Source organism: Balaenoptera physalus, assembly GCF_965194825.1.
Source record: "Balaenoptera physalus genome assembly, chromosome: 9".
NCBI classification, from domain to species: Eukaryota; Metazoa; Chordata; class Mammalia; order Artiodactyla; family Balaenopteridae; genus Balaenoptera; species Balaenoptera physalus.
In genome coordinates, this window is record NC_138888.1 from 90,325,870 (window position 1) to 90,351,119 (window position 25,250).

At 36.7% G+C, this 25,250-nt stretch overlaps 1 protein-coding gene across 12 annotated transcripts in view; it reads right to left on the minus strand.

Moving 5' to 3' along the window:
* Nucleotides 1-25,250, minus strand: part of DOP1A (DOP1 leucine zipper like protein A) — a 113,168-nt gene that overhangs the window by 36,558 nt on the left and 51,360 nt on the right. For 8 of the 12 annotated variants that reach the window (XR_014267173.1, XM_082474056.1, XM_082474052.1 and 5 more), the window contains exons 8-17: nt 24,882-24,991; nt 23,840-23,948; nt 22,524-22,644; nt 20,198-20,317; nt 18,344-18,458; nt 17,941-17,970; nt 17,396-17,629; nt 4,201-4,822; nt 2,597-2,871; nt 1,343-1,495 (exon numbers count right to left, since the gene is read on the minus strand). Coding sequence is in view for 11 of the 12 variants with exons in the window: in XM_082474056.1 (XP_082330182.1) it covers nt 1,343-1,495; nt 2,597-2,871; nt 4,201-4,822; nt 17,396-17,629; nt 17,941-17,970; nt 18,344-18,458; nt 20,198-20,317; nt 22,524-22,644; nt 23,840-23,948; nt 24,882-24,991 (1,889 nt within the window). In the remaining variant the exon portion in view is untranslated. The remainder of the gene's footprint in view (nt 1-1,342; nt 1,496-2,596; nt 2,872-4,200; nt 4,823-17,395; nt 17,630-17,940; nt 17,971-18,343; nt 18,459-20,197; nt 20,318-22,523; nt 22,645-23,839; nt 23,949-24,881; nt 24,992-25,250) is intronic. The other 4 variants (XM_082474049.1, XM_082474054.1, XM_082474050.1 and 1 more) reach the window with 1 other exon arrangement.

Sequence of the window (25,250 nt, forward strand, 5' to 3'; positions counted from 1 at the left end):
GAGATTGGGATTGACATGTATACACTGATGTGTATAAAATAGATAACTCATAAGAACCTGCTGTATAAAAAAAATAAATAAAATTAAAAAAAAAAAAACAGAGAAAAAGAAATTGTAATATTACCAAAAATTTTATAGTCTTCCTCCAGCATTTGTGGAATCCTTCAAGTAAAAGACCGCTGAAATCGGGATTGCGACTGTCTAAACTGTTTGTGATAGGTTAGAGGAGTTCCTGCTTTTTCTGTGGGCCTAATAAATGTTTTTTCAATGAAGCCTGTGTTTGTACATCAACCAATATAAACATGTAAAAAAAAAGTAAGTAATAACAGATAGTTTTTTTTCATGGATATATAATATCTTTATTCAGCGCTTAGTATTTCTTTAAAATGAAATGTTATACAAGTAAACAGGTATATAATTTATCCTAGATTTATACTTAATGTAAAGCAAATTACTACACTGAAATACAAGGCTCTATTTAAAATTTTCTGAACAATTCTGAAAGAATGTGTTGAAGTAAAATTAGAATTTTAACAGTTTTCTTGGAATAAACTTTTCAGTCCTCTCATTTACTCCTTCATTTGCCAGGTCCCCCTGCCAAATGCTGCATTTACTCTACACAATGCCTTTTTGAACATAACCCATTCAAACTCACTAGCATTGAGAACTTCTCAAAATGAGGGCAATCCACTTCTAAAAGCTGTTCAATAAAATCTTCTTAAAATTAATATTAGAGAGCAGATACAGGAAGACCACAAACTTCATTAAGTTACCCTGAACAGGTCAATCAGAATGATCGTTCTAGCTTCTTCTCAGGCCCAGTCATGACTCAGCCATCTTTACTCTAACTGACGTATGTATCACACTTCATATACATCAGGATACAAAATCCTTATTTTGGAAATTTATTATAAGGCAAATAATATAATCTCACATACTAACACTCTATAGCTTATAAATGTCATTTCACATATATTAGTTAATGTATCCACCAGTTTCATAACTGAGGCCACTGAATACATCTTTAAACGACCCAAGAACTTGGACCACCAACAACTTTAATCATCACTCCCTACAGGTGGTATCCTGAACCAAGAAATAAACCCAGCATTTGATTTTGGGTTCCTTGATTTTTCATATTACTGACGCTTATGTAAAGAACTTTCCTCTAAAAAGAATAGAACACATGTATTTTAAAGATTTGATGATCACTGAATGAATTCATATTATCTCTTATTCAGATACTAGATGAAATAATTTTCCTAGAGTTTCCTTAATTTACCTTTTAGTATAATGCGAGCAGGAGGTAGGGTGGGCACAGGATAAGAAGAGAAGAATTTACCTTATCTTTGTGGGTTAACTGCTGACTTATAACATCCTCACAGATGCTAGAAGAAGGAACCAAGTTATGTAATTGATAAAACAGTTCTACACTCTTCTGGTGGTGCTGAGGTGTCCCATCTCCCATCTGGTTCCACAATGTTAAAGCTACATGCTATAAAAAAAAGATGTAAAAGTCACAGTTACAAAATTGCAAATGGAAACTTATTTAACAGACATTTCCTATTAGGTACAAACAAGCCTCTGACTGCCAGACCTGGAAGGTCTTAATACTCATTACGCCACTGGAATGAGATTTAAAAGTGCAGATTTCCATCTGCTCACTTTCTGGTCCAGGCTTTTAGAACCTCTTATGATAGTCCTTTAATTATATTTATCTTAAACAGCAGATATGTAATCACTTTTTACAGGGTCCAGATAAGACCCCATTTCACTATTTTAGAGATGCTTAGTGAAGTGATGCTAGAATATGTTATCTTTAAGAGGATATAAATCCCACATTGAAGGCGATTTAATGTTTACAGTTATATGCTGCAAAGTGAAATATAATTCATAGTCCAAATATGCAAACTACTTAAAACGTACAAAATAGGTTGTATGTATTTCAGTGCTACACGTGTTAACGCAGCACTTGATGATCTATGACAGCATTAATAAAAATGCAACAATCATCAGGGTTCACCACAACATTGTAGAACCCAGCTCTAACCTAGCAGGAGGAACTATCTGGACGGGCACAGTAACTTGAAATTACATTAAAATTAAAAAAAAAATTTTTATATATAAATAATCTACCTGCTTAAGTCAAATACACTTGATGTTCTTTCTATGTAGAGGATATCATATGTACTGTTGTGACAGAGATCAAAGACTGCATTTTTTTTTTTGAATGACATCATGCATCACAAATGATCATCAGACAATTCAGAGTCAGAAAACTTTTTCTGGGTGTTTTGGAGAGCTGAGGTTGCACTCTACGAAAAGCAAAAGTGTCACAACCACTTTATCTGGGAATACATTTTACTGTATAAATGAACTTTTCTCTTTACCCTAATACTCCCCTCATCCTTATCTTTTTTCTCCTCAAAACTGGGGAGAAGACTGGCCAAGCAGCACTGATCAAGTGTGGTGTCTTTTCCTATATGGTATGATATTAAGAGCTGTTTAATTAAGCCTGATTATCTTCTTTAAAATCTCTGCTATGCAAATTAGCTCAATTATCACCTTAGTCATGAATGTATTTCTTAGAGCTCACCTTGAAAAATTCAGTCTTCTCAGCTATGTATCTCAGATTGCCCGGAGTGAGGGGAGGTCTAATAACCACAGCGACTCTTCCCTGGTTTGGACTTAAGGGTTGTGTAGGCTCCACACTGTTGATGTTTTCCCCAGTGACCATGGCCACCGACTGAGTCAATCCTACCAGATCCATCACTAGTGAGATCGCAACGCTCTGCACACTGCAATCACTTGCTTGGCTGCAAGCGTTCATCAGCGTCTGGAGCCACAGTGGAGGCTGCACGTGCTCCCAGTCTGAAACAAAAGCCGGAAGCCAGCACAGTCCATCACACCGAACCTTTCACGCACACTCTATCTTCCAAGTTAATTTCAAAACACAAAGTACTTCTACCAAATAACTTTAGGCCTTGCTCGGTGAACAGAACCATGGTTTCTCACTTAGACTAGAGCTTCAAGAAAATAAAGCAGCAACAGGAATTTCATAAAATTTTTTTAGTATGTATTTTTCTTATGCCAAGTCATACAATCTATTTTCTGTCCTAAAAAAAGTTTATTAATCAATTAACATTATGTAGTACTCACTGCACTATGTGTGTGCACTATGTGTGTGTGTGTGTGTGTGTGTGTGTGTGTGTGTGTGTATATATATAAATAAAAATTTAAATGAAGGTAAACACATATGATGCTAGTTATAATAAAGGAAATCAGGAAATTTTCCAACATATCAATCTCCCCATAATGACAGTATTTCATTGAAAAAAAATCTACAAATTAAAATAAAAGTTTTATTATATGTTCTGGTATAATGTTATAAGTCATAATCCTAGTTATTACTTTAAAATGTATATCTCAGAAATAACTAATTTTCTTGTCAACTGCATTATTATGAACTTTCATCAAATCTTTAACCGTGGTCATTTTTAACTCTTTTGTCATTTACAGACAGTTCTGGGTGTACTCTGACGCTTTTGCAAATATGTTCCTATAAAAGGGTTTCATCTTCAAGAAATTCATGGAAAAGACTCTGACAAGTACAGGTTTCTGGTAACTGACTGTACTGCTGAACTGAATGAATAAGCATTTCCAGAACTCTAATGAAAAACTGATGAACTCATAAAAGTGCTAACAAAAGATCAAGATGAAAAAAAAATATTAATTACATGGGACTGAGTGAACTGATGAGGATGAGTATAATTTTTGTGACTTTCTGTTTGAATTAATAAAATTAAAAAAAATCCCACAAGGACTCAGAGGCAAAGAATATACAAATCAATTTTCACTGCAAAGCAAAGGAGCTGTTACAGTGGAGGATTACTGGACTGAATGTCAATATTATGACATAGTATGAGTGTGTTTCATGTTTGGTAATTGCAATCATTGTTGCTTTTGTTGTGGTCATCCATGTACAGTGCTTGGTGTCAGTCTATTTATCTCTTGTAAAAATAAAATACAGTGTGTGTGTGTGTGTGTGAAAAAAAATAAATAAATAAAATGAAAGTTTTAAAAATTAAGAGGCTAAAAAAAATCCCATTTTTAATATCTGAGTGTTCCTTAAAATAAAGGGGGAGGGGAAAGCATGCCATAAAAAATATTTTTAAATAAATAAAACAGAGATGACCTTACCAGTCTCTGATTTTTCAGAACGTAACTCTGAGGTATGGTTCCCCTCAGCAATGTAAACTGGGAAGCTTGAGCACTCCAGGAAGAGCTGACAGGCAGCAAGGAAGGCAGAAAGGTATTCTTTTGAAGTTTTTTGTTTACTTATGTTTCTCTCTTTTACATCACCATGGGAATCCCTGTCCCAGTCTGAAGTCTCTCCTAGCTCTCGACTAAGATCCCCTTGATGCTCTGTAGCCAAAGCCTGAGAGAGAGAGTTACTCTGAATGATGTAGAGGTTGATAAGTCTGGTGAGAAACTGTTGGACATACTCCAAGCAGCACTGCATTGCAGTTTTTTGGGCTGTCTTCCCACTTTGGGGTGCTGTCCCCTGAGTGACTATGGAAGGGGGCTGGATGATAGTTTCTTCAGATCCCACAGTGGAGGCCGTTTCTGTTTCGGAGGATGTGCTACCAATTGGGATGGCAGCTGCCTCCGGTCCCTCACTCAGTTCTCTGTCGATGTCATCAGTTCGGTCTGCTTGATACTGTATGAACTCAGTGAATCCACTCTCTGAGGAGCGACTACTTGGTGGATTTTCTCCATCTTCAAACACTTCAGTAGGATTTTCAAGAGAAACTGATGATAACTGGTAGAGTGTAAAAAGAAGAGAAGGCTGAGTAACTACATGTATTATATTAGAAATTAAAATTAAAAAGTCATACTTTGAAAGAAGTCAGCTTTAGATTTGACTTATTCACAACCTAATTCACATTTCACAACTTAATCTATATATTTGGTTGAATCTTAAGAGTTTCTCCAATTGATTCACATATCTATGCTAATAGGAAATACTGATATGGTTCTAATTAATATATTAATATAAAGCTATTCAATAAATATTTATTATTTGCTATATGCATAACTTAAGCTTAAGTTCTTGAGGACAAAATACGTATATGTAAAACTCTCTAGGATCTATATCCTTGTTTTCAAACTACTAATAATTTATTCAATCTACTTCATGAAATCACTTTCCTAATGTCTAAACAATGCATGGAATGAGACATGTAAGGTTAAAAAAAATGACATTTTAAAAACTAGAAATAGGGGGACCTTCAAAACGGCAGAGAAGACATGGAGATCACCTTCCTCGCCACACATACATCAGAAATACATCTACATGTGGAACAACTCCTACAGGACACCTACTGAACAATGGTAGAAGACCTCAGACTTCCCAAGAGGCAAGAAAATCCCCATGTACTTGGGTAGGGCAAAAGAAAAAAGAAAAAAAACAGAGACAAAAGAATAGGGAGGGGACCTGCACCTCGGGGAGGGAGCTGTGAAGGAGGAAAGGTTTCCACACACTAGGAAGCCCCTTCACTGGCGGAGACGGGGGCTGGGCGGGGGGGGAAGCTTCGGCGCCACGGAGGAGAGCACAGCAACAGGGGTGCGGAGGGCAAAGCGGAGAGATTCCCAGAGGATCGGTGCTGACCAGCACTCACCAGCCCGAGAGGCTTGTCTGCTCACCCGCCAGGGTGGACGGGGGCTGGGAGCTGAGGCTCAGGCTTCGGAGGTCAGACCCCAGGGAGAGGACTGGGGTTGGCTGCCTGAACACAGCCTGAACGGGGCTAGTGCGCCACAGCTAGCCAGGAGGGACTCCGGGAAAAGGTCTGGACCTGCCTAAGAGGCAAGAGACAATTGTTCCGGGTGCGTGAGGAGAGGGGATTCAGAGCACCACCTAAACGAGCTCCAGAGACGGGCAGGAGCCGCGGCTATCAGCAGAGATACCAGAGACGGGCATGAGACGCTAAGGCTGCTACTGCAGCCACCAAGAAGTCTGTGTGCAAGCACAAGTCACTATCCACACCTCTCCTCCCGGGAGCCTGTGCAGAGCGCCACTGCCAGGGTCCCGTGATCCAGGGACAACTTCCCCGGGAGAACACACGGCGCGCCTCGGGCTGCTGCAATGTCATGCTGGCCTCTGCCGCTGCAGGCTCGCCCCGCATCTGTACCCCTCCCTCCCCCCGGCCTGAGTGAGCCAGAGCCCCCTAATCAGCTGCTCCTTTAACCCCATCCTGTCTGAGCGGAAAAACAGACGCCCTCAGGCGACCTACACGCAGAGGCGGGGCCAAATCCAAAGCTGAATCCCGGGAGCTGTGCGAACAAAGAAGAGAAAGGGAAATCTCTCCAGGCAGCCTCAGAAGCAGTGGATTAAACCTCCACAATCAACATGATGTACCTGCATCTCTGGAATACCTGAATAGACAACGAATCATCCCAAATTGAGGCGGTGGACTTTGGGAGCAACTGTAGACTTCGGGTTTGCTTTCTGCATCTAATTTGTTTCTAGTTTTATGTTTATTTTATTTTAGTGTTTAGAGCTTATTATCATTGGTAGATTTATTGATTTAGTTGCTCTTTTCCTTTCTTTTTTTAAATTAATTTATTTATTTTTGGCTGTGTTGGGTCTTCGTTTCTATGCGAGGGCTTTCTCTAGTTGCGGCAAGCGGGGGCCACTCTTCATCGCAGTGCACGGGCCTCTCACTATCGCAGCCGCTCTTGTTGGGAGCACAGGCTCCAGACGCGCAGGCTCAGTAGATGTGGCTCATGGGCCTAGTTGCTCCGCGAAATGTGGGATCTTCCCAGACCAGGGCTCGAACCCGTGTCCCCTGCATTGGCAGGCAGATTCTCAACCACTGCGCCACCAGGGAAGCCCCCTTTTTAAAAAAATATATATATTTTTTTCTCTTTTTGTTAGTGTGTATGTGTATGCTTCTTTATGTGATTTTGTCTGTACAGATTTGCTTTTACCATTTGTCCTAGGGTTCTGTCTGTCCGTATTTTCTTGTTTTCTTTTTGTTTTTTTTTTTTTTTTTTTTTTTTTTTTAGTATAGTTCTTAGCACTTGTTATCATTGGTGGATTTGTTTTTTGGTTTGGTTGCTCTCTTCTTTTTTCCTTTTTTTTTAATTACTTTTTAATATTTTTATTAAAAATATTTTTTATTTTAATAACTTTTATTTTATTATTTTTTTCTTTCTTTCTTTCTTTTCTTTCTCCCTTTTCTTCTGAGCCGAGTGGCTGACAGGGTCTTAGCGCTCTGGCCGAGTGTCAGGCCTGAGCCTCTGAGGTGGGAGAGCTGAGTTCAGGACGTTGGTCCACCAGAGACCTCCGGGCCTCACATAATATTAAACAGCGAAAGCTCTCCCAGAGATCACCATCTCAACGCTAAGACCCAGCTCCACACAATGACCAGCAAGCTCCAGTGCTGGACACCCCATGCCAAACAACTAGCAAGACAGGAACCCAACCCCACCCATTAGCAGAGAGGCTGCCTAAAATCATAATAAGGTCACAGACACCCCAAAACACACCACCGGACGTGGTCCTGCCCACCAGAAAGACAAGATCCAGCCTCATCCACCAGAACACAGGCACCAGTCCCCTCCACCAGGAAGCCTACATGACCCACAGAACCAACCCTACCCATTGGGGGTAGATACCAAAAAAAACGGGAACTATGAACCTGCAGCCTGAGAAAAGGAGACCCCAAACACAGTAAGTGAAGCAAAATAAGAAGACAGAGAAGTAAACAGCAGATGAAGGAGCAAGGTAAAAACCCACCAGACCAAACAAATGAAGAGGAAATAGGCAGTCTACCTGAAAAAGAATTCACAGTAATGATAGTAAAGATGATCCAAAATCTTGGAAATAGAATGGAGAAAATACAAGAAGCATTTAACAAGGACCTAGAAGAACTAAAGAGCAAACAAACAATGATGAACAACACAATAAATGAAATTTAAAATTCTCTAGAAGGAATCAATAGCAGAATAACTGGGGCAGAAGGACGGATAAGTGACCTGGCAGATAAAATAGTGGAAATAACTACCGCAGAGCAGAATAAAGAAAAAAGAATGAAAAGAATTGAGGACAGTCTCAGAGACCCCTGGCACAACATTAAACACACCAACATTCGAATTATAGGGGTCCCTGAAGAAGAAGAGAAAAAGAAAGGGACTGAGAAAGTATTTGAAGAGATTATAGTTGAAAACTTCCCTAATATGGGAAACGAAATAGTCAACCAAGTCCAGGAAGCGCAGAGAGTCCCATACAGGATAAATCCAAAGAGAAACATGCCAAGACACATATTAATCAAACTATCAAAAATTAAATACAAAGAAAAAATATTAAAAGCAGCAAGGGAAAAGCAACAAATAACACAGAAGGGAATCCCCATAAGGTTAACAGCTGATCTTTCAGCAGAAACTCTGCAAGCCAGAAGGGAGGGACATGACATATTTAAAGTGATGGAAGGGAAAAACCTACAACCAAGATTACTCTACCCAGCAAGGATCTCATTCAGATTTGATGGAGAAATTAAAACCTTTACAGACAAGCAAAAGCTAAGAGAATTCAGCACCAGCAAACAAGCTTCACAACAAATGTTAAAGGAACCTCTCTAGGCAGGAAACACAAGAGAAGGAAAAGACCTACAATAACAAACCCAAAACAATTAAGAAAATGGTAATAGGAAAATACATATCGAAAATTACCTTAAATGTAAATGGATTAAATGCTCCAACTAAAAGACACAGACTGGCTGAATCAATACAAAAACAAGATCCGTATATATACTGTCTACAAGAGACCCACTTCAGACCTAGGGACACATATAGACTGAAAGTGAGGGGATGGAAAAAGATATTCCATGCAAATGGAAATCAAAAGAAAGCTGGAGTAGCAATTCTCATATCAGACAAAATAGACTTTAAAATAAAGACTATTACAAAAGATAAAGAAGGACACTACATAATGATCAAGGGATCAATCCTAGAAGAAGATATAACAATTGTAAATATTTATGCACCCAACATAGGAGAACCTCAATACATAAGGCAAATGCTAACAGCCATAAAAGGGGAAATTGACAGTAAAACAGTCATAGTAGGGGACTTTAACACCCCACTTTCACCAATGGACAGATCATCCAAAATGAAAATAAATAAGGAAACACAAGCTTTAAACAAGATGCATTAAACAAGATGGACTTGATATTTATAGGACATTCCATTCAAAAACAACAGAATACAATTTCTTCTCAAGTGCTCATGGAACATTCTCCAGGATAGATCATATCTTGGGTCACGAATCAAGCCTTGGTAAATTTAAGAAAGTTGAAATTGTATCAAGTATCTTTTCTGACCACAACGCTATGAGACTACATATCAATTACAGAAAAAAATCTGTAAAAAATACAAACACATGGAGGCTAAACAATATGCTACTAAATAACCAAGAGATCACTGAAGAAATCAAAGAGGAAATCAAAAAATACCTAGAAACAAATGACAATGAAAACACTATGACCCCAAACCTACGGGATGCAGCAAAAGCAGTTCTAAGAGGGAAGTTTATAGCAATACAATCCTACCTTAAGAAACAAGAAACATCTCAAATAAACAACCTAACCTTACACCTAAAGCAATCAGAGAAAGAAGAACAAAAAACCCCCAAAGTTAGTAGAAGGAAAGAAATCATAAAGATCAGATCAGAAATAAATGAAAAAGAAATGATGGAAACTATAGCAAAGATCAATAAAACTAAAAGTTGGTTCTTTGAGAAGATAAACAAAACTGATAAACCATTAGCCAGACTCATCAAGAAAAAAAGGGAGAAGACTCAAATCAACATAATTAGAAATGAAAAAGGAGAAGTAAAGAAGTAACAACTGACACTGCAGAAATACAAAGGATCATGAGAGATTACCACAAGCAACTATATGCCAATAAAATGGACAACCTGGAAGAAATGGACAACCTGGAAGAAATGGACAAATTCTTAGAAAAGCACAACCTTCCGAGACTTAACCAGGAAGAAATAAAAAATATAAACAGACCAATCACAAGTACTGAAATTGAGACTGTTATTAAAAATCTTCCAGCAAACAAAAGCCCAGGACCAGATGGCGTTACAGGCGAATTCTATCAAACATTTACAGAAGAGCTAACACCTATCCTTCTCAAACTCTTCCAAAATATTGCAGAGGGAGGAACACCCCCAAACTCATTCTACGAGGCCACCACCACCCTGATACCAAAACCAGACAAAGATGTCACAAAGAAAGAAAACTACAGGCCAATATCACTGATGAACACAGATGCAAAAATCCAACAAAATACGAGCAAACAGAATGCAACAGCATATTAAAAGGATCATACACCATGATCAAGTAGGGTTTATCCCAGGAATGCAAGGATTCTTCAATATACGCAAATCAAACAACGTGATACATCGTATTAACAAAATGAAGGATAAAAAGCATATGATAATCTCAATAGATGCAGAAAAAGCTTTTGACAAAATTCAACACCAATTTATGATAAAAACCCTCCAGAAAATAGGCATAGAGGGAACTTACCTCAACATAATAAAGGCCATATATGACAAACCCATAGCCAACACTGTTCTCAATGGTGAAAAACTGAAACCATTTCCACTAAGATTAGGAGCAAGACAAGGTTGCCCACTCTCACCACTATTATTCAACATAGTTTTAGAAGTTTTAGCCACAGCAATCAGAGCCGAAAAGGAAATAAAAGGAATCCAAATCAGAAAAGAAGTAAAACTGTCACAATTTGCAGATGACATGATAGTATACATAGAGAATCCTAAAGATGCTACCAGAAAACTACTAGAGCTAATCAATGAATCTGGTAAGGTAGCAGGATACAAAATTAATGCACAGAAATCTCTTGCATTCCTATACACTAATGATGAAAAATCTGAAAGAGAAATTACGGAAACACTCCCATTTACCATTGCAACAAAAAGAATAAAATACCTAGGAACAAACCTACCTAAGGAGACAAAAGACTCATAAGCAGAAAACTATAAGACACTGATGAAAGAAATTAAAGATACAAACAGATGGAGAGATATACCATGGTCTTGGATTAGAAGAATAAACACTGTGAAAATGACTATACTACCCAAAGCAATCTACAGATTCAATGCAATCCCTATCAAACTACCAATGGCATTTTTCACAGAACTAGAACAAAAAATTTCACAATTTGTATGGAAACACAAAAGACCCTGAATAGCCAAAGCAATCTTGAGAAAGAAAAATGGAACTGGAGGAATCAGGCTCCTGGACTTCAGACTATACTATGAAGCTACAGTAATCAAGACAATATACTACTGGCACAAAAACAGAAATACAGATCAATGGAACGGGATAGAAAGCACAGAGATAAACCCGCACACATATGGTCACCTTATCTTTGATAAAGGAGGCAAGAATATACAATGGAGAAAAGACAGCCTCTTCAATAAGTGGTGCTGGGAAAACTGGACAGCTACATGTGAAAGAATGAAATTAGAACACTCCCTAACACCATACACAAAAATAAACTCAAAATGGATTAAAGACCTAAATGTAAGGCCAGACACTATAAAAGTCTTAGAGGAAAACATAGGCAGAACACTCTATGACATCAATCACAGCAAGATCCTTTTTGACCCACCTCCTAGAGGAATGGAAATAAAAACAAAAATAAACAAATGGGACCTAATGAAATTTAAAAGCTTTTTGCACAGCAAAGGAAACCATAAACAAGACGAAAAGACAACCCTCAGAATGGGAGAAAATATTTGCAAACGAATCAACGGACAAAGGATTAATCTCCAAAATATACAAGTAGCTCATGCAGCTCAATATTAAAAAAACAAACAACCCAATCCAAAAATGGGCAGAAGACCTAAAGAGACATTTCTCCAAAGAAGATACACAGATTGCCAACAAACACATGAAAGGATGCTCAACATCACTAATCATTAGAGAAATGCAAATCAAAACCACAATGAGGTATCACCTCAACACGAGTCAGAATGGCCATCATCAAAAAATGTACAAACAATACATGCTGGAGAGGGTGTGGAGAAAAGGGAATCATTTTGCACTTTTGGTGGGAATGTAAATTGATACAGCCACTATGGAGAACAGTATGGAGGTTCCTTAAAAAACTAAAAATAGAACTACCATATGACCCAGCAGTCCCATTACTGGGCATATACCCTGAGAAAATCATAATTCAAAAAGAGTCATGTACCACAATGTTCATTGCAGCACTATTTACAATAGCCAGTACATGGAAGTAACCTAAGTGTCCACTGATAGATGAATGGATAAAGAAGATGTGGCACATATATACAATGGAGTATTACTCAGCCATAAGAAGAAACGAAATTGAGTCATTTGTAGTGAGGTGGATGGACCTAGAGTCTGTCATACAGAGTGAAGTAAGTCAGAAAGAGAAAAACAAATACCGTATGCTAACACATATATATGGAATCTAAAAAAAAAAAAAAAAAACTGGTTCTGAAGAACCTAGGGGCAGGACAGGAATAAAGACACAGACGTAGAGAATGGACTTGAGGACACAGGGAGGGGGAAGGGTAAGCTGGGACGAAGTGAGAGAGTGGCACTGACATATATACACTACCAAATGTAAAACAGATAGCTAGTGGGAAGCAGCCGCAAGGCACAGGGAGATCAGCTCGGTGCTTTGTGTCCACCTAGCGGGGTGGGATAGGGACGGTGGGAGGGAGATGCAAGAGCGAGGAGAAATGTGGATACATGTATATGTATAGCTGATTCACTCTGTTATACAGCAGAAACTAACACACCATTGTAAAGTAATGATACTCCAATAAAGATGTTAAAACAAAAACAAAAACAAAAAGTAGAAATAAAATCTAATAAGTCTTCTATTTGGGACCATATGAAGTGAAATTTCTGTCTGAAATATGTAAAGTACTATTTAAGTGTTTGTTATTAAGCTTACATTCTTTCAACAAGCAGTTACTGAACCGACATTATTTCCCACATTAGATATTTGGAACAAAAGGAACTGTTTATAATCTAGAGGAGAAGAGACAGTTACAGTATAAACAAAAAATGAACCAGCTACTGAAGTAGAATAACTTCATCATTATTAATAATAATGATTAACCGTTCCCTCTCTATAAAGATAGGATGAGTACAATCATCAAGCATATTTTCTGGCTTAGTTTAAGTAAACAAAAGCTATACATATCACAAACTCCTTGGGTGATTGTGCCAGAGCATAATCTGAAGTTGAATAAGATCACTAAAAAGTGATCTTATGGAAGATCAATGAAGGTATACACACTAAATGCTCTGATGCTACAAAGCTGGGCCTCACCTGGTGTTCTCTGCCTCAGTGAATGACACCACCATTCATCAACACAGGAAGGCAGAAATCTAGGGGCGATTCGTAGTACGTTCTCTACCTCTCCTACACACTTTCCTTACATCCATTCCAGTACAGTGGTCAAGGGTGCTGGCCATGAGTCAGCTAAGAGTCTGCCACTTTCCCACTTGGCAAGTCATTGAACCTCTCCGAACCTTGGCAAGTTACTGAACCTCTCCAAACCTCCTAATCTATGTAATTGAGATGGTAAATTCCCACATTTTACAGTTGCAATGAGGATTAAGTAAGACAGTGTAGAACCTGCCACTTAGTAAACCTTCAGTAAATGTTAGTGATCGCTCATTACCCTACCAATCCATTACTACAGCTTACTGATTTTTCCTCCTCAATACGTGGCTAATCCATCCATTTCTGTCTTTACTCCCCCATCTTTTAAGTACATGTTACCACCATCTCTCATCTGCACTACTGCAGGTCTCCCCACATCCATTTCTGTTTCTCAGATCCATACTCCACACTGCAGCCAGAGTAATTTTTCTTTTCTTTCTTTTTTTTTTAAACATCTTTATTGGAGTATAATTGCTTTACATTGTTGTGTTAGTTTCTGCTGTATAACAAAGTGAATCAGCTATACGTATACTTATATCCCCATATCCCCTCCCTCGGACTAATTTTTCAAATGCACAAATCTGATTATGTCACTTGCTTTTTTCCCTTCGGTGTCTTCCCATCGCTCTGAAGATCAAGAATAAAAGCGTTAGTACAGTGAAAAGGCTCCGTAAGACTCGGCCCCTGCCTACCTCAACAGCAGCATCTCCCCTCCCTGTCTGCACAGCGCTCCTTTTGCCTAAGAGTCAGTGCAAATGCTCCTTCCTCTGTCAAGGGCTCTCTTCTTCCTACCTCACCCGCCCGGATTCCTCTAGAGCTTCACTCAAACAATCCGTCCTCAAGAAAGCCTTTCGTGGCCCCCAATCTAGGTCTGATCACCCCTTTCCCACATTCCTACCACTCCATTCTTTCCTTCATACATTTATCACAACTATAATTAAATATGCAATTATTTGTTTAATATATGTCTCCCAAGCAGAAAGAAAGGGTCAGGAAGGGCAAAGTTCACCTAGGTGTGCCTAGTTCACTGCTTGATACATAGAGTGGGTGCTGAACAAAGAGAGGTTGTTTTCTCCGTTTCAAAGGTAAGAAAACTGAGCTCAGGGAAGTTCAAAACAAAACTCGCCCAAGGTCATAGCAAATAAACTTAGTAGGAAGAAGAGCTCAGATTAGATGATTCTAAACTTCGTCCTCCTTTCACCACAGATCACTGTCTCTATAACAGCATGAGAACTTTTCACATTACAATGCCAAAGTTTAGAGGCAACAGAACTGAACTTGTCAATTTTTCTCCTTTGAAATTAATACATTTAAAAAAAATAAGTCTTATTTAAATGGTAAAATTGTCATTAGCTTATTATTATTTCTGTATTAATCTTTCTCATATAAGGATTATAAAACAATGGATGATATTACATTAATAGAATTCGTGCTATAAATTCAGTTACACCTGCATACATTTATAACACTTAGTTGTACGGTCTATATTCCATAACTATAGTTCAGATTATTTAATAGTAAAATATCTTTCTGAAAATAGAAAGGAATTACATTTGGGTATAGAGATCCAATACACTGATTTTACAAAAATGTACTAAGTGCATGGAGAAAAAATTAGATTTATAATTTTCAAAAGAATCATTCCTTCAATTACAATTTCAAAAAAAGGAACACTGAAAATACTCTCAGCTTTCAAATATTATCAATATTAGACATCTCAGTGAAGATAATACCATTGTGCTTCAGCAAAAAAATAGAAAAGAACATAGAAACCCTGGAAACAGGCAGGAAGACCAAAGGGTAGGAGGGGGGGAAGCATATCTAAGGTTAATCAACCATTATATTAAAAAAGTATATTATTTAATTGTCTTTCATTTAATATGAATGGGTGTTCCCATTTACTTTACCTGTAACCACCAATAAAGTGCCTCCAGATGTTTTCTACATAGTAAATATTCACATATTTGAATATGCTATTGAGAGACTGCTAAGGTCCCTCCCCTGCTTTCACTAATCTCATTCAAATAAAAACCAAACCAATAACAGCTAATATCTATTTTAGATTTATTCCTAAGAAGATCCTAGAGGCATAAATTAAGGAAAAACAGCACAACAAAATGAACTGTCCAACAACAGAATCAATATCTCTCACATATAAATAATAAGCAGGTAGGAAGGAAAATAACACAGACTAGTTTTAGTTTATGCGGGATAATCCTGGGATATATTTAAATTGTTTGAGGGTAATGTTCATTTCATACATGAAAAGCAATATATTTAGAAGGTCCAAGAAAAAAGTTCTAGGGTTAAGACTTGATGGACAAGGCTGTATGAGATCATCCTGATAATGTATTTTGCCTGGCTGACAAAATTAAAAAGCAACTGAAAAAAAAGTAAGGGCAACTACACAACCACAGGATTTAGGTAACGACCTTATATGCTAGAAATTTTTAAATCTTTTTTTTGACATAGTGCCCCTGTGCCTAAATTCAACGGAATTACGTGATTCCGTGAATGTTTTCATTACTATTTACTAAAAAGTACATGTAATATTATAAACCTGAAAGCTTTTAAATTGCTGATTTTTCCACACCCATTTCATAGGTGTTTAAATATGTTACTAGTGCCAGACATTAAAATTATAGTTGACCCTGAGCAATGCAGGGGTTAGAGGTACCGAACCCCTATACAGTCAAAAATGCACATGTAACTTTTGATACCACCAAAACTTAACTTCTAAAAGCTTACTGTTGTCTGGAAGCCTTACTGATAACATAAATAATATATTAAAACATATTTTGTATGTTATATGTATATCTATGTATATTTTATGCATTCATGACATACCTAACTTTTTCTTAATTTTTGTGATTTTTCTAGGCTATGCGGTTTGTCTGAGAGTTTTTTCAAATTGTCACAAATCTCCAAACAATTTTCCAATCTATTTATTGAAAAAAAAATCCACATATAAGTGGACCCACTCAGTTCAGACCTGTGTTGCTCAAGGGTCAACTGTGTTACAATTCTGTTCAACATCATAAAGTAAGCATTAAGAATCCGGAAGACTGAGGAGAGCAAAAAGATTCTGGATTTCAAGAAGAACATGTCAAAAAATTCAGTGTATATATATGAAAAGGACCAATAAAGTTTGGATTATAAACCTGCTGTTTAATAGGATAGTTACTAGCAACATGTGGCTATTGAGCTCTTGAAATGTGGCCGATCTGACAAAGAAACTAAATTTTTTAATGCAGTTAATTTTAATTAAAATTTTAAAAGTGATCCTTAATTTAGTTCCGAGAAAACTTTTAAGCATGTTTCGAACAACCTAGGCATGTGAATTTAATTTTTCAAATGTAAATTTTACGAAATTAAGTATAGATTAAGTACTTCTAATAAAAATTTAGTATTTGAATGTGCTGTAAGCATAAAATACACAGTGGAATTTTGAAGACAGTACAAAAAAGAATGTAAAATATCTGACTAGTATTTTTTATGTTACATCAGTTTTATATTGATTACATGTTGAAACGGTAATATATTATTAGCTCTAATGGGCCAAGTAAAAATACAATTAAAATTATTTTCACCTGTTTTATTTATTTATTTATTTTTTTACTGTAGCTACCAGAAAATTTTAAATTATATATGTTGCTTGTGTTATATTTCTTTTGGAAAGTGTTGATATAGACAGTTAAATTGCACTAGAGCCAAAAAAAAGCCTACAAGACGGTCTACTGCCACAACACTGGGAACTAGGAAAGACTGATGAATATTTAAATGAGTATGTGTTAAGTGATTTTAGTTAGAAACTGTTCTGCCTTGAAGACATATAATTGGTCTAGTACCAAAAATAACAGCAAAACGTTACCTTTTTGTCTTCCCACTCCTTGACTGAGTTGTTCTGCCCACTTGGAAACTGCAACACACCTCCAGTGCTGGCAGATAACAGAGGAGGTTGAACCTTGCTAAGGATCTTTGAGCAGAGCCTGAGAGAATCTGTGAGTTCAGTCAAGTGCAATGTCTGGAGGTGGCTTGTCAGGGCAGATACCATCCTGAGCAGCAACTGGGGCAAGTGTTCTGTCTGGATTTCAATATAAGTCTCCTGAAAATAAAAGCCAAGTGACAAAAGTTTATATACTGTGTAACTCCAAAGTTATGTTATTTAATTTTTAATTTATTAATATATAAGAAAAAGAAATAATTTTACTCATTTTATATGTACCATGCTCTTAATTAACATTGTATGGTCATTTATCATTAATGACGTAAAATTTCTATTCCCAAATTCTCAATTTAAGTACTTCGAAGCATGTACTATAAAAGAACCCCAGTTTTATCTGTTACATTACTGAAATTATAACATAACAAAAGCGAATACAATCAGTTAGAAACAAAACAGGCTGAATGTCATACCTGACACAGCACCCTCATACTTCTAGTGGGCTTCAACATGAGAAAGCAAAGAATTGAGGAGAGAAAAGGGGAAAAGATTTCCAACAGTCTTCATTTAATAGAATCATTAATGAATACAAATGCAGCATTAGACTATTATATACTAAACATGTAAGACTTCAATAACATGCAATTATGAAGTATATTCCATGTATTATATAAGAATTGTATATGTATTATATATAATGTATGTCAGAGGACAAAACACTTCAAAAATTTTATTTAAAATACTATGCCAAAAGGGGGAAAAATCAATTTAATTTTAAAAATGATATTTATTTGAAGATGAGGTCTATTTCCAAAATGAAATATTTGAACTATGTTATTACATTTCCTCAATATTTTTTCACCAAGGTGATCTTACCAAAGAAACTATATCCAACAAAAAATCCACCAGTAAGCAGAAATTGGTCAGCTGTAACTCAGATGAGTCGTTAATATCTCCAGGCCCAATCTGAAGTCTGGCATGCAGTGTCCTCCTAAAAGGACAAAATTCACTTTATCAAGTATCCTATCAAGTGATGTGAATACATGTGATGACATCATTGTTTTTTAAATGAGTCATGTCAACATTGGGATGCACACAGTTAACTTCTCGTGATGAAGTATGTTCCCCTTCCCCTAGGACACTACTGTATCTCTACATGGAAAATTCCCAAAGCAAGATTCCTAGGCTGAACCTCTCCCTATGACACCCATCCTGAACTTCCAAGTGTTCTGGATGGTTCTCTCTATTTGGGACTTATTTCCTATTTCTCCCACTACAGATCTCATCTCCTAGTTAAAATGGACTATTTGCTGCTTGATTTCTAACCTCAGGGCCTTTGTTCATACCAGCCTGTCCCCCTGGATAGGCACCCTCTCCCAGCCTCATTCTCTCACATCCAGAATGCAGCCATCCTTCAAACGGTACCTCCTCCAAGAAGCCTCTTCTGATACAAGTAGTAGAGATTATTCCTTCAACAAATACGCGCATTAAATCACATTAATCCTATCTGCCCATACACTGCCCTACACTCTGAAGACACAAAGTAAGAATATGCTACAGTCCCTAGCCAGCAAGAAATATAAGCCTGTAGACAAATAACGTAACAATGTGATAGGGTAGGAGAAGCTGATTCTGATGGGAGGTTTGATGGAGTCATAGAAGGCTTCTGAAAGGGGGTGATCCCTTTACAGGACCTTACCAGATGGGCTAGGGAGAAGAAAATGTTAGAAAAAATAACATGAGTGAAGGCTCAGCAGCATCACTGAAGGCTCAGTTAATGTTGTTCAAGGAATAGTCCAGGTTACCTAAAGAAGGGTATATGTGTATGTTTGTGAATGTGAAAACAAAGTGGAAACCTGGGCCAGGGCCAGGTGGTGAAAAGACACCCACAATTCCTCTACATTCCTACCACATCTTAATCTCTCTCTTAAGGCACCCGTAACCTTTAATTTAATACAGTACTAGGAATACGCATGAGCATGTCTTACTTGTTCCTGCTGTGAGCTCTTTGAAGGCAGGCACTGTCTGTAAGTCTAGCATAGTGCCTTCCCACTGGGTGCGCAATAGCTGTTCAATGAGTAAACAAGCAAGTTTCTAAATCATTAAAGGGATTAATTTTATATTTTTAAAAGACTTCTAATCCCGAGATCATAAATGCTTACTTGTTGACTCTATGCTCCCAAGGCTTGAGAAGTTAATCTGCTGCTGAGAGAATTTGGTCTAGAATCCAGACAGAAATTCTACCCAGGTTCACTAGTATTACTGGGTTTTCAGAGCATTTTTTAAGCTTTATGACCTAAGGAGTGGATGATAATATGGGCTGGTTCTGTGTTTTTAAAAACATAAAAGTGACCGAGGACTTTTTTGTTATTCAAAGTGAGAAGCATTTTGGGAAAGTGTGCTGAGGCACCAGCCACAAATTTGCTATTTTCTCTACAACAAAGAAAAACTGGATTACTATAGATTGGAGAGGGAAAATCTTTCATCTATGCTGGTGACTGAATAACTCATCTCTAAACTCCTTTTCAAATCTAAGATTATACGATCAATGATTCTGTATTCTAGAGTGACATGGTAGAGAAAGATTATGGCCATTAAATGATAGTTGTCAGTAGTAGTAGTAAAACGTATAAAAGAACATTCTTTTCATTAAACTCAAGAACTTAAAAAAAAATAACAAAGACTGGCTTTGAATGCTACTAAATGAAAATGAATAAAAGTTTAACGTACCTACAACATTCTTCAAACCAACGTGCAACATAATCCCACATATAATAAGGCTCAAAGGAATTAAAGAGAAGATTGGCAGTTTTAATCAGTTCTGCTGTTTTCTTATTTTCCCTTAATTTACTAAAAAAAAAAGAAAAAACAAAAACTGATAAATATAACATCTACTTTTTCAAATTTAAATGTGAGTGGAATGATGTTAGGGGAGTACATATTCCTAAGTATTTGCTAGAAAACTTGCTAGTCAGAATATTGCAACAAATAATTTTTATCTACTGCCACTTTATCACTTTATGTGCAGTTATTTTTCCAAATTTGAGTTTTCATAACTCAAATGTATGATCAAGATCAGAAATTAACCTTGCATAAGAAAAATAGCCGTGCTTTCAGCAGAAGAACAGGAAGTTCTTTTTGAACTATTTTGAGAGCCTGATGGTGAATTTGGCATTAAATTCCTTTGTTTCCCTTGGCACATATAAACTGAGTGGTGATGTTTTTTTAAAATTAATTAATTAATTAATTAATTTTTGGTTATGTTGGGTCTTCGTTGCTGCGCGCAGGCTTTCTGTAGCTGTGGCGAGCGGGGGCTACTCTTCGTTGTGGTGAGCAGGTTTCTCATTGCGGTGGCTTCTCTTGTTGTGGAGCACGGGCTCTAGGTGCACGGGCTTCAATAGTTCTGGCACGCAGGCTCAGTAGTTGTGGCTTGCGGGCTCTAGAGTGCAGGCTCAGTAGTTGTGGTGCATGGGCTTAGTTGCTCCGCGGCACGTGGGATCTTCTTGGACCAGGGCTCGAACCTGTGTCCCCTGCATTGGCAGGCGGATTCTTAACCACTGCGCCACCAGGGAAGGCCCGGTGATTTGATTTTGACAGCCTTGATTCTGAAAGAATTTTGTCTGCTTTCCTGTACTATTCAGGATTTGTTTGAGAAAGGTTAAGTTTATCTTGGTGAGTTTCAATCAAATTATTATTTTTAGCTTGAAAAACAATAACAACAAAAAGAAGTAATACTGTCAATAGCCACTCTTACTGTAATTCCATCAGGGAAAAATAACTTTGTTATTTCAAGTGGGAGCCCTCTAGCCTATTAAATACCCACCTAACTACCATCTCCTGTCACCCTTCCTAACAATTAAAATAATTATTTTTCTATATAGTGATGTACTGTCAATATAACTAGCATGTTATAGCACGAAAGGCTAATTAAACACTCTATGGGACAAAATAAATTATCAGGCAGTGTACAGAATGAAACAGAGTACAAGGTTAGTCAATATTAGCTGCTCAAACAAAAATCAGAGGGGATTATATTTATCAGAAATCAAAAACTGTCTTAAAAAGTTTTAATATATAAAAGTATGCTTTAGGAAAGCCCAGGTTATCTCCAAAGTGTCACCAAGGTGACACTAATAAAATGCAAAGTGAGAATTACCTGGCGGTCCAGTAGTTAGGACTCTGCACTTTCACTGCTGAGGGCCCAGGTTCAATCCCTGGTCAGGGAACTAAGATCCCACAAGCCACGCAGTGAAGCCAAAAATAATTAATTAATTAATTAATTAAATAAAATGCAAACTATGTAAAAGAAATTGTTGTCTTGGATCCTTTGTCATAATGATAGATGAGACTGGAAAACAGGTAGGCTCCTTAAAGTAGAAAAGAAATGAAAAAGTAAGACTTTGTCAGCATGTATCTACCACTGACTTAGAGAAGAGGTTATGCTAATGTTATATGACTTCTCCCAGGGATTAAAAAAAATATGTGTATATATAAACACACACATATATACATATAGAAATAATTTGAAAGAAGAAAGAACCATCACTTGAAAAAAAGTCTTTAAAGAACGCCTAGTGCCCCCTGATTCAGTTAATTCTGTGTTCAAGTCTTTTTTCTGATCTATACTTTGGTCTCCTGAGTGTGCCAAGGCACCAAGAGGGCACTACCCCATGCAAACTACCAGGCCTGGTTACCAAGCAAGGTACAGCTTTCATTATTAACTGACATGTGAAAGCTAATCTCTTGTGAGTTTGGTAAGTGTGGATGAATTCCCTGGAATCTATATCTTCACACTAACTGCTAAAATTTAGTTTTCTAAACTGGTGAGGTTGAGAAGCAACCCTGGAAGGTGCTGGCATTGTACACAGCACTCATGCTACACATGCCTGCTTGAAAGGTCAGCGCAGTTAATTATGAGAGTTCACATTATTAAAATATAGTGATACTTTAAATCAAACTCACTCATTCATAACACAAATTTCATATAGCAATGTCTACTTTACAAATATTAATAAAGGAGGACCTTTGTGCCGTGCTTAATATTTTGGTAATCCACCTGCTTAACTGAGCGTGATCCTTGCTGAAGGGTGGTTCCATCTGAAGATCCAATTCTGCTTTACACTGAGAATATAATGTTCTAAACACTTCAATGAGGACATCTTCTAGAATTACAGGTCCTAAAATTAATATACATATTAAAGACAATAATTAATATTACAAATCATGATTATCTACAAATTGGCACAATTAAAGTATGCTTTAAAACATGTATTTTGAAAACATAGTTTTTTCCAGAAGTGAAACTAAACTTCACATCCTGAGAGGCTAACACTAAAATAGTAAATGACTGAACAAATGTTTATTTAACTATATAGGTTGACTTAATAGAAATTACAAAATCCGGGAAATTGGTTTTCCCAGTTAATAGCTCTATTAGCTTGGACAAGTTATTTAACTTCTTTGAGCTTTAGTTTCTTCATGCAGGATGAGGATAATAGCAAACTTATGGGACCATCAGTGTAAGGGTTAGGAAAAATTCTGTAAGATGGGTAGCATGGTTCCCAGAATATAATGAGTATTCAATGAATGTAACTTACATTACTATTATTAATTAAAATAATACAAAAGTGCACAAGGCTAAACTTTACTGCTATAAGAGATGCCAATCTCCTCAGAAAACTTCCTGAACTTCCATCTATTACCACGTAACAGAGCCACTGGTACAACTCAAGTTATTTTTATATTTAAATTTTTTCATTTTTCTTTTAAGAGTTGGTGAGAGAACTTATGCATATTTGCTAAAACTTCTGCACATAATTTAATAAAACTACATACTTTATTATTTCACTTTATCGTTGCTAATATTTTCAGTTTTTCTTAATTTCTGCCCCAGGTGCCATAACTATCTTTCCCAGAGATCTAGTATATAAGAAGTACACAGTGAAGAAAGGGAAAACACATAAAACAAAGCAGATGTGGGGAAGAAGGCTGAGGGATGTGACTAAAATATTTTTGCTCAAATCCTTGAGTTCTGTGAACTATAAGATAGCCATGACAGATCATCAGTGTTTCGATTTCAGTACCTTAATCAGGATTGAGGAGCTTAGATAGCACCTTTAAGGTGACTCCTCTGCTACCTATGTAGTACAGGGTAGACATATGATAACATACCAGCTGAATGTACATCTGTATCTTCTTAATGTAATAGAGTGAATTTTAGGTGAGAAATTGTTGAGAACCTGTATTTAAAAGGCCACCTCAAAATACAGCAATTTTTCTAAGTAATGACTTTGTCTTATTTTTATCATGAAGCAATACAAAACAACCACTTATGATCTTATGCCCTAGGATAGTTAGGATAGTATATATTACCTAGCTCAGGTTTGTCCAGTAAACTGATTAAAATACGAAAAGGTTTTAGATCCTGCATTAAAGTGCTCTCTTCTCCAAATCCATTCACTTGTAAGATCCCCACCATTGCCTTCAAAGAAGAAAAAGTACATTAGTCATTTAAGTAAACAAATTCAAAGATATTTTCTTAAGAAAAATATTTTTATATACAAGCATATGTAAACAGAGATTTACATCTCCTATTGCTTTTCTGAAGTTCTTTTGCTGAAGTTGGCTTTTTTCCTCTGCTAGGGGGAAAAGAAAAGTTATATTCATTTCTCTTGACAGAAGAAAAAAAGGGCTTAACTTTTCCACCTTTTTTTCTAGAGAAAATGTAAAGAAAATATAGAAAAATAAATTCATGAATTATTTGATTTCCTAAAAGATAAAAATGTTCCTCTTGACTGTCAACATGTCCCAAACTATCACTCGTTATCATGGCAGTATCTACTATTATGCAATTATTTTCCCATTAGTAACTCAAAACTGTATTCTTATAACCTCACTTATTTCAAACTGTTTCAGATACCATGTACTCTCTCAGTTTACGATATCTTGAATAAATTTAATTGAAGTAAAAATAATATGAAATAAGCCTATAGATCATTTTAATATTTCCATTACAAAAGTAGTTTTAACATTTAGATTCTTGTTGCAACCCAAATTTCCCTGGAATTTCAGAGTAAATAACACAGGTCCTGGCTCATTTTTGGAAGAGCTCCAACTTCCATAGGGCAGACAGGTGAGAAGCTGAAACTATGCTGTGATGAACTCATGAAAACACAGTAAATGAAGAAAAAGATCTCAGGACTGACACAGAAGTGAGTCTAGCTTACCATTACTTACTTATTTTATTGCAGCCATTTGCTTGTTACAGTCATCCTTAGGAAGTTTGTGAGTCCTGTCTCCACCCCTTAAACTGTAAATTAATTCATTTAAGGCAGGACTCTGTCTTATTTGTTATTTGTTGAGTAACTACAGTGGTCACGGAGTAACCAAAAAATGAAATGAAAGCATCCATTACCTGAACCAACAATTCTTTTGAAAAGGTAGTGAAATAGTAAGTAGCGTGTTCTTCAGGATTGCTGTGTCTTGTGCTTCTGGGTCCTATGATAGCACCGTTGTTATCAAAACCTCCATGGAAACAAATTGTAAAATAAATTAAAATGGAATTCTTAAAACTGTTGTTCACTAAATACCAAAACAGCAAATATCTCAAAAACAGCACTAAACACTTACCAATTAGTAGCCCAATCAATGTCAGCAAGAGAGATCATTTTAGATAGTTTAATAAAGGGAAACCAATTCAATACATAAGTGAGTATCATAGTAAACTTCCAGAATTATCTTGGTTTTTTTCAATCAGTGAAATAACTGAAGATTCAGAAAATCC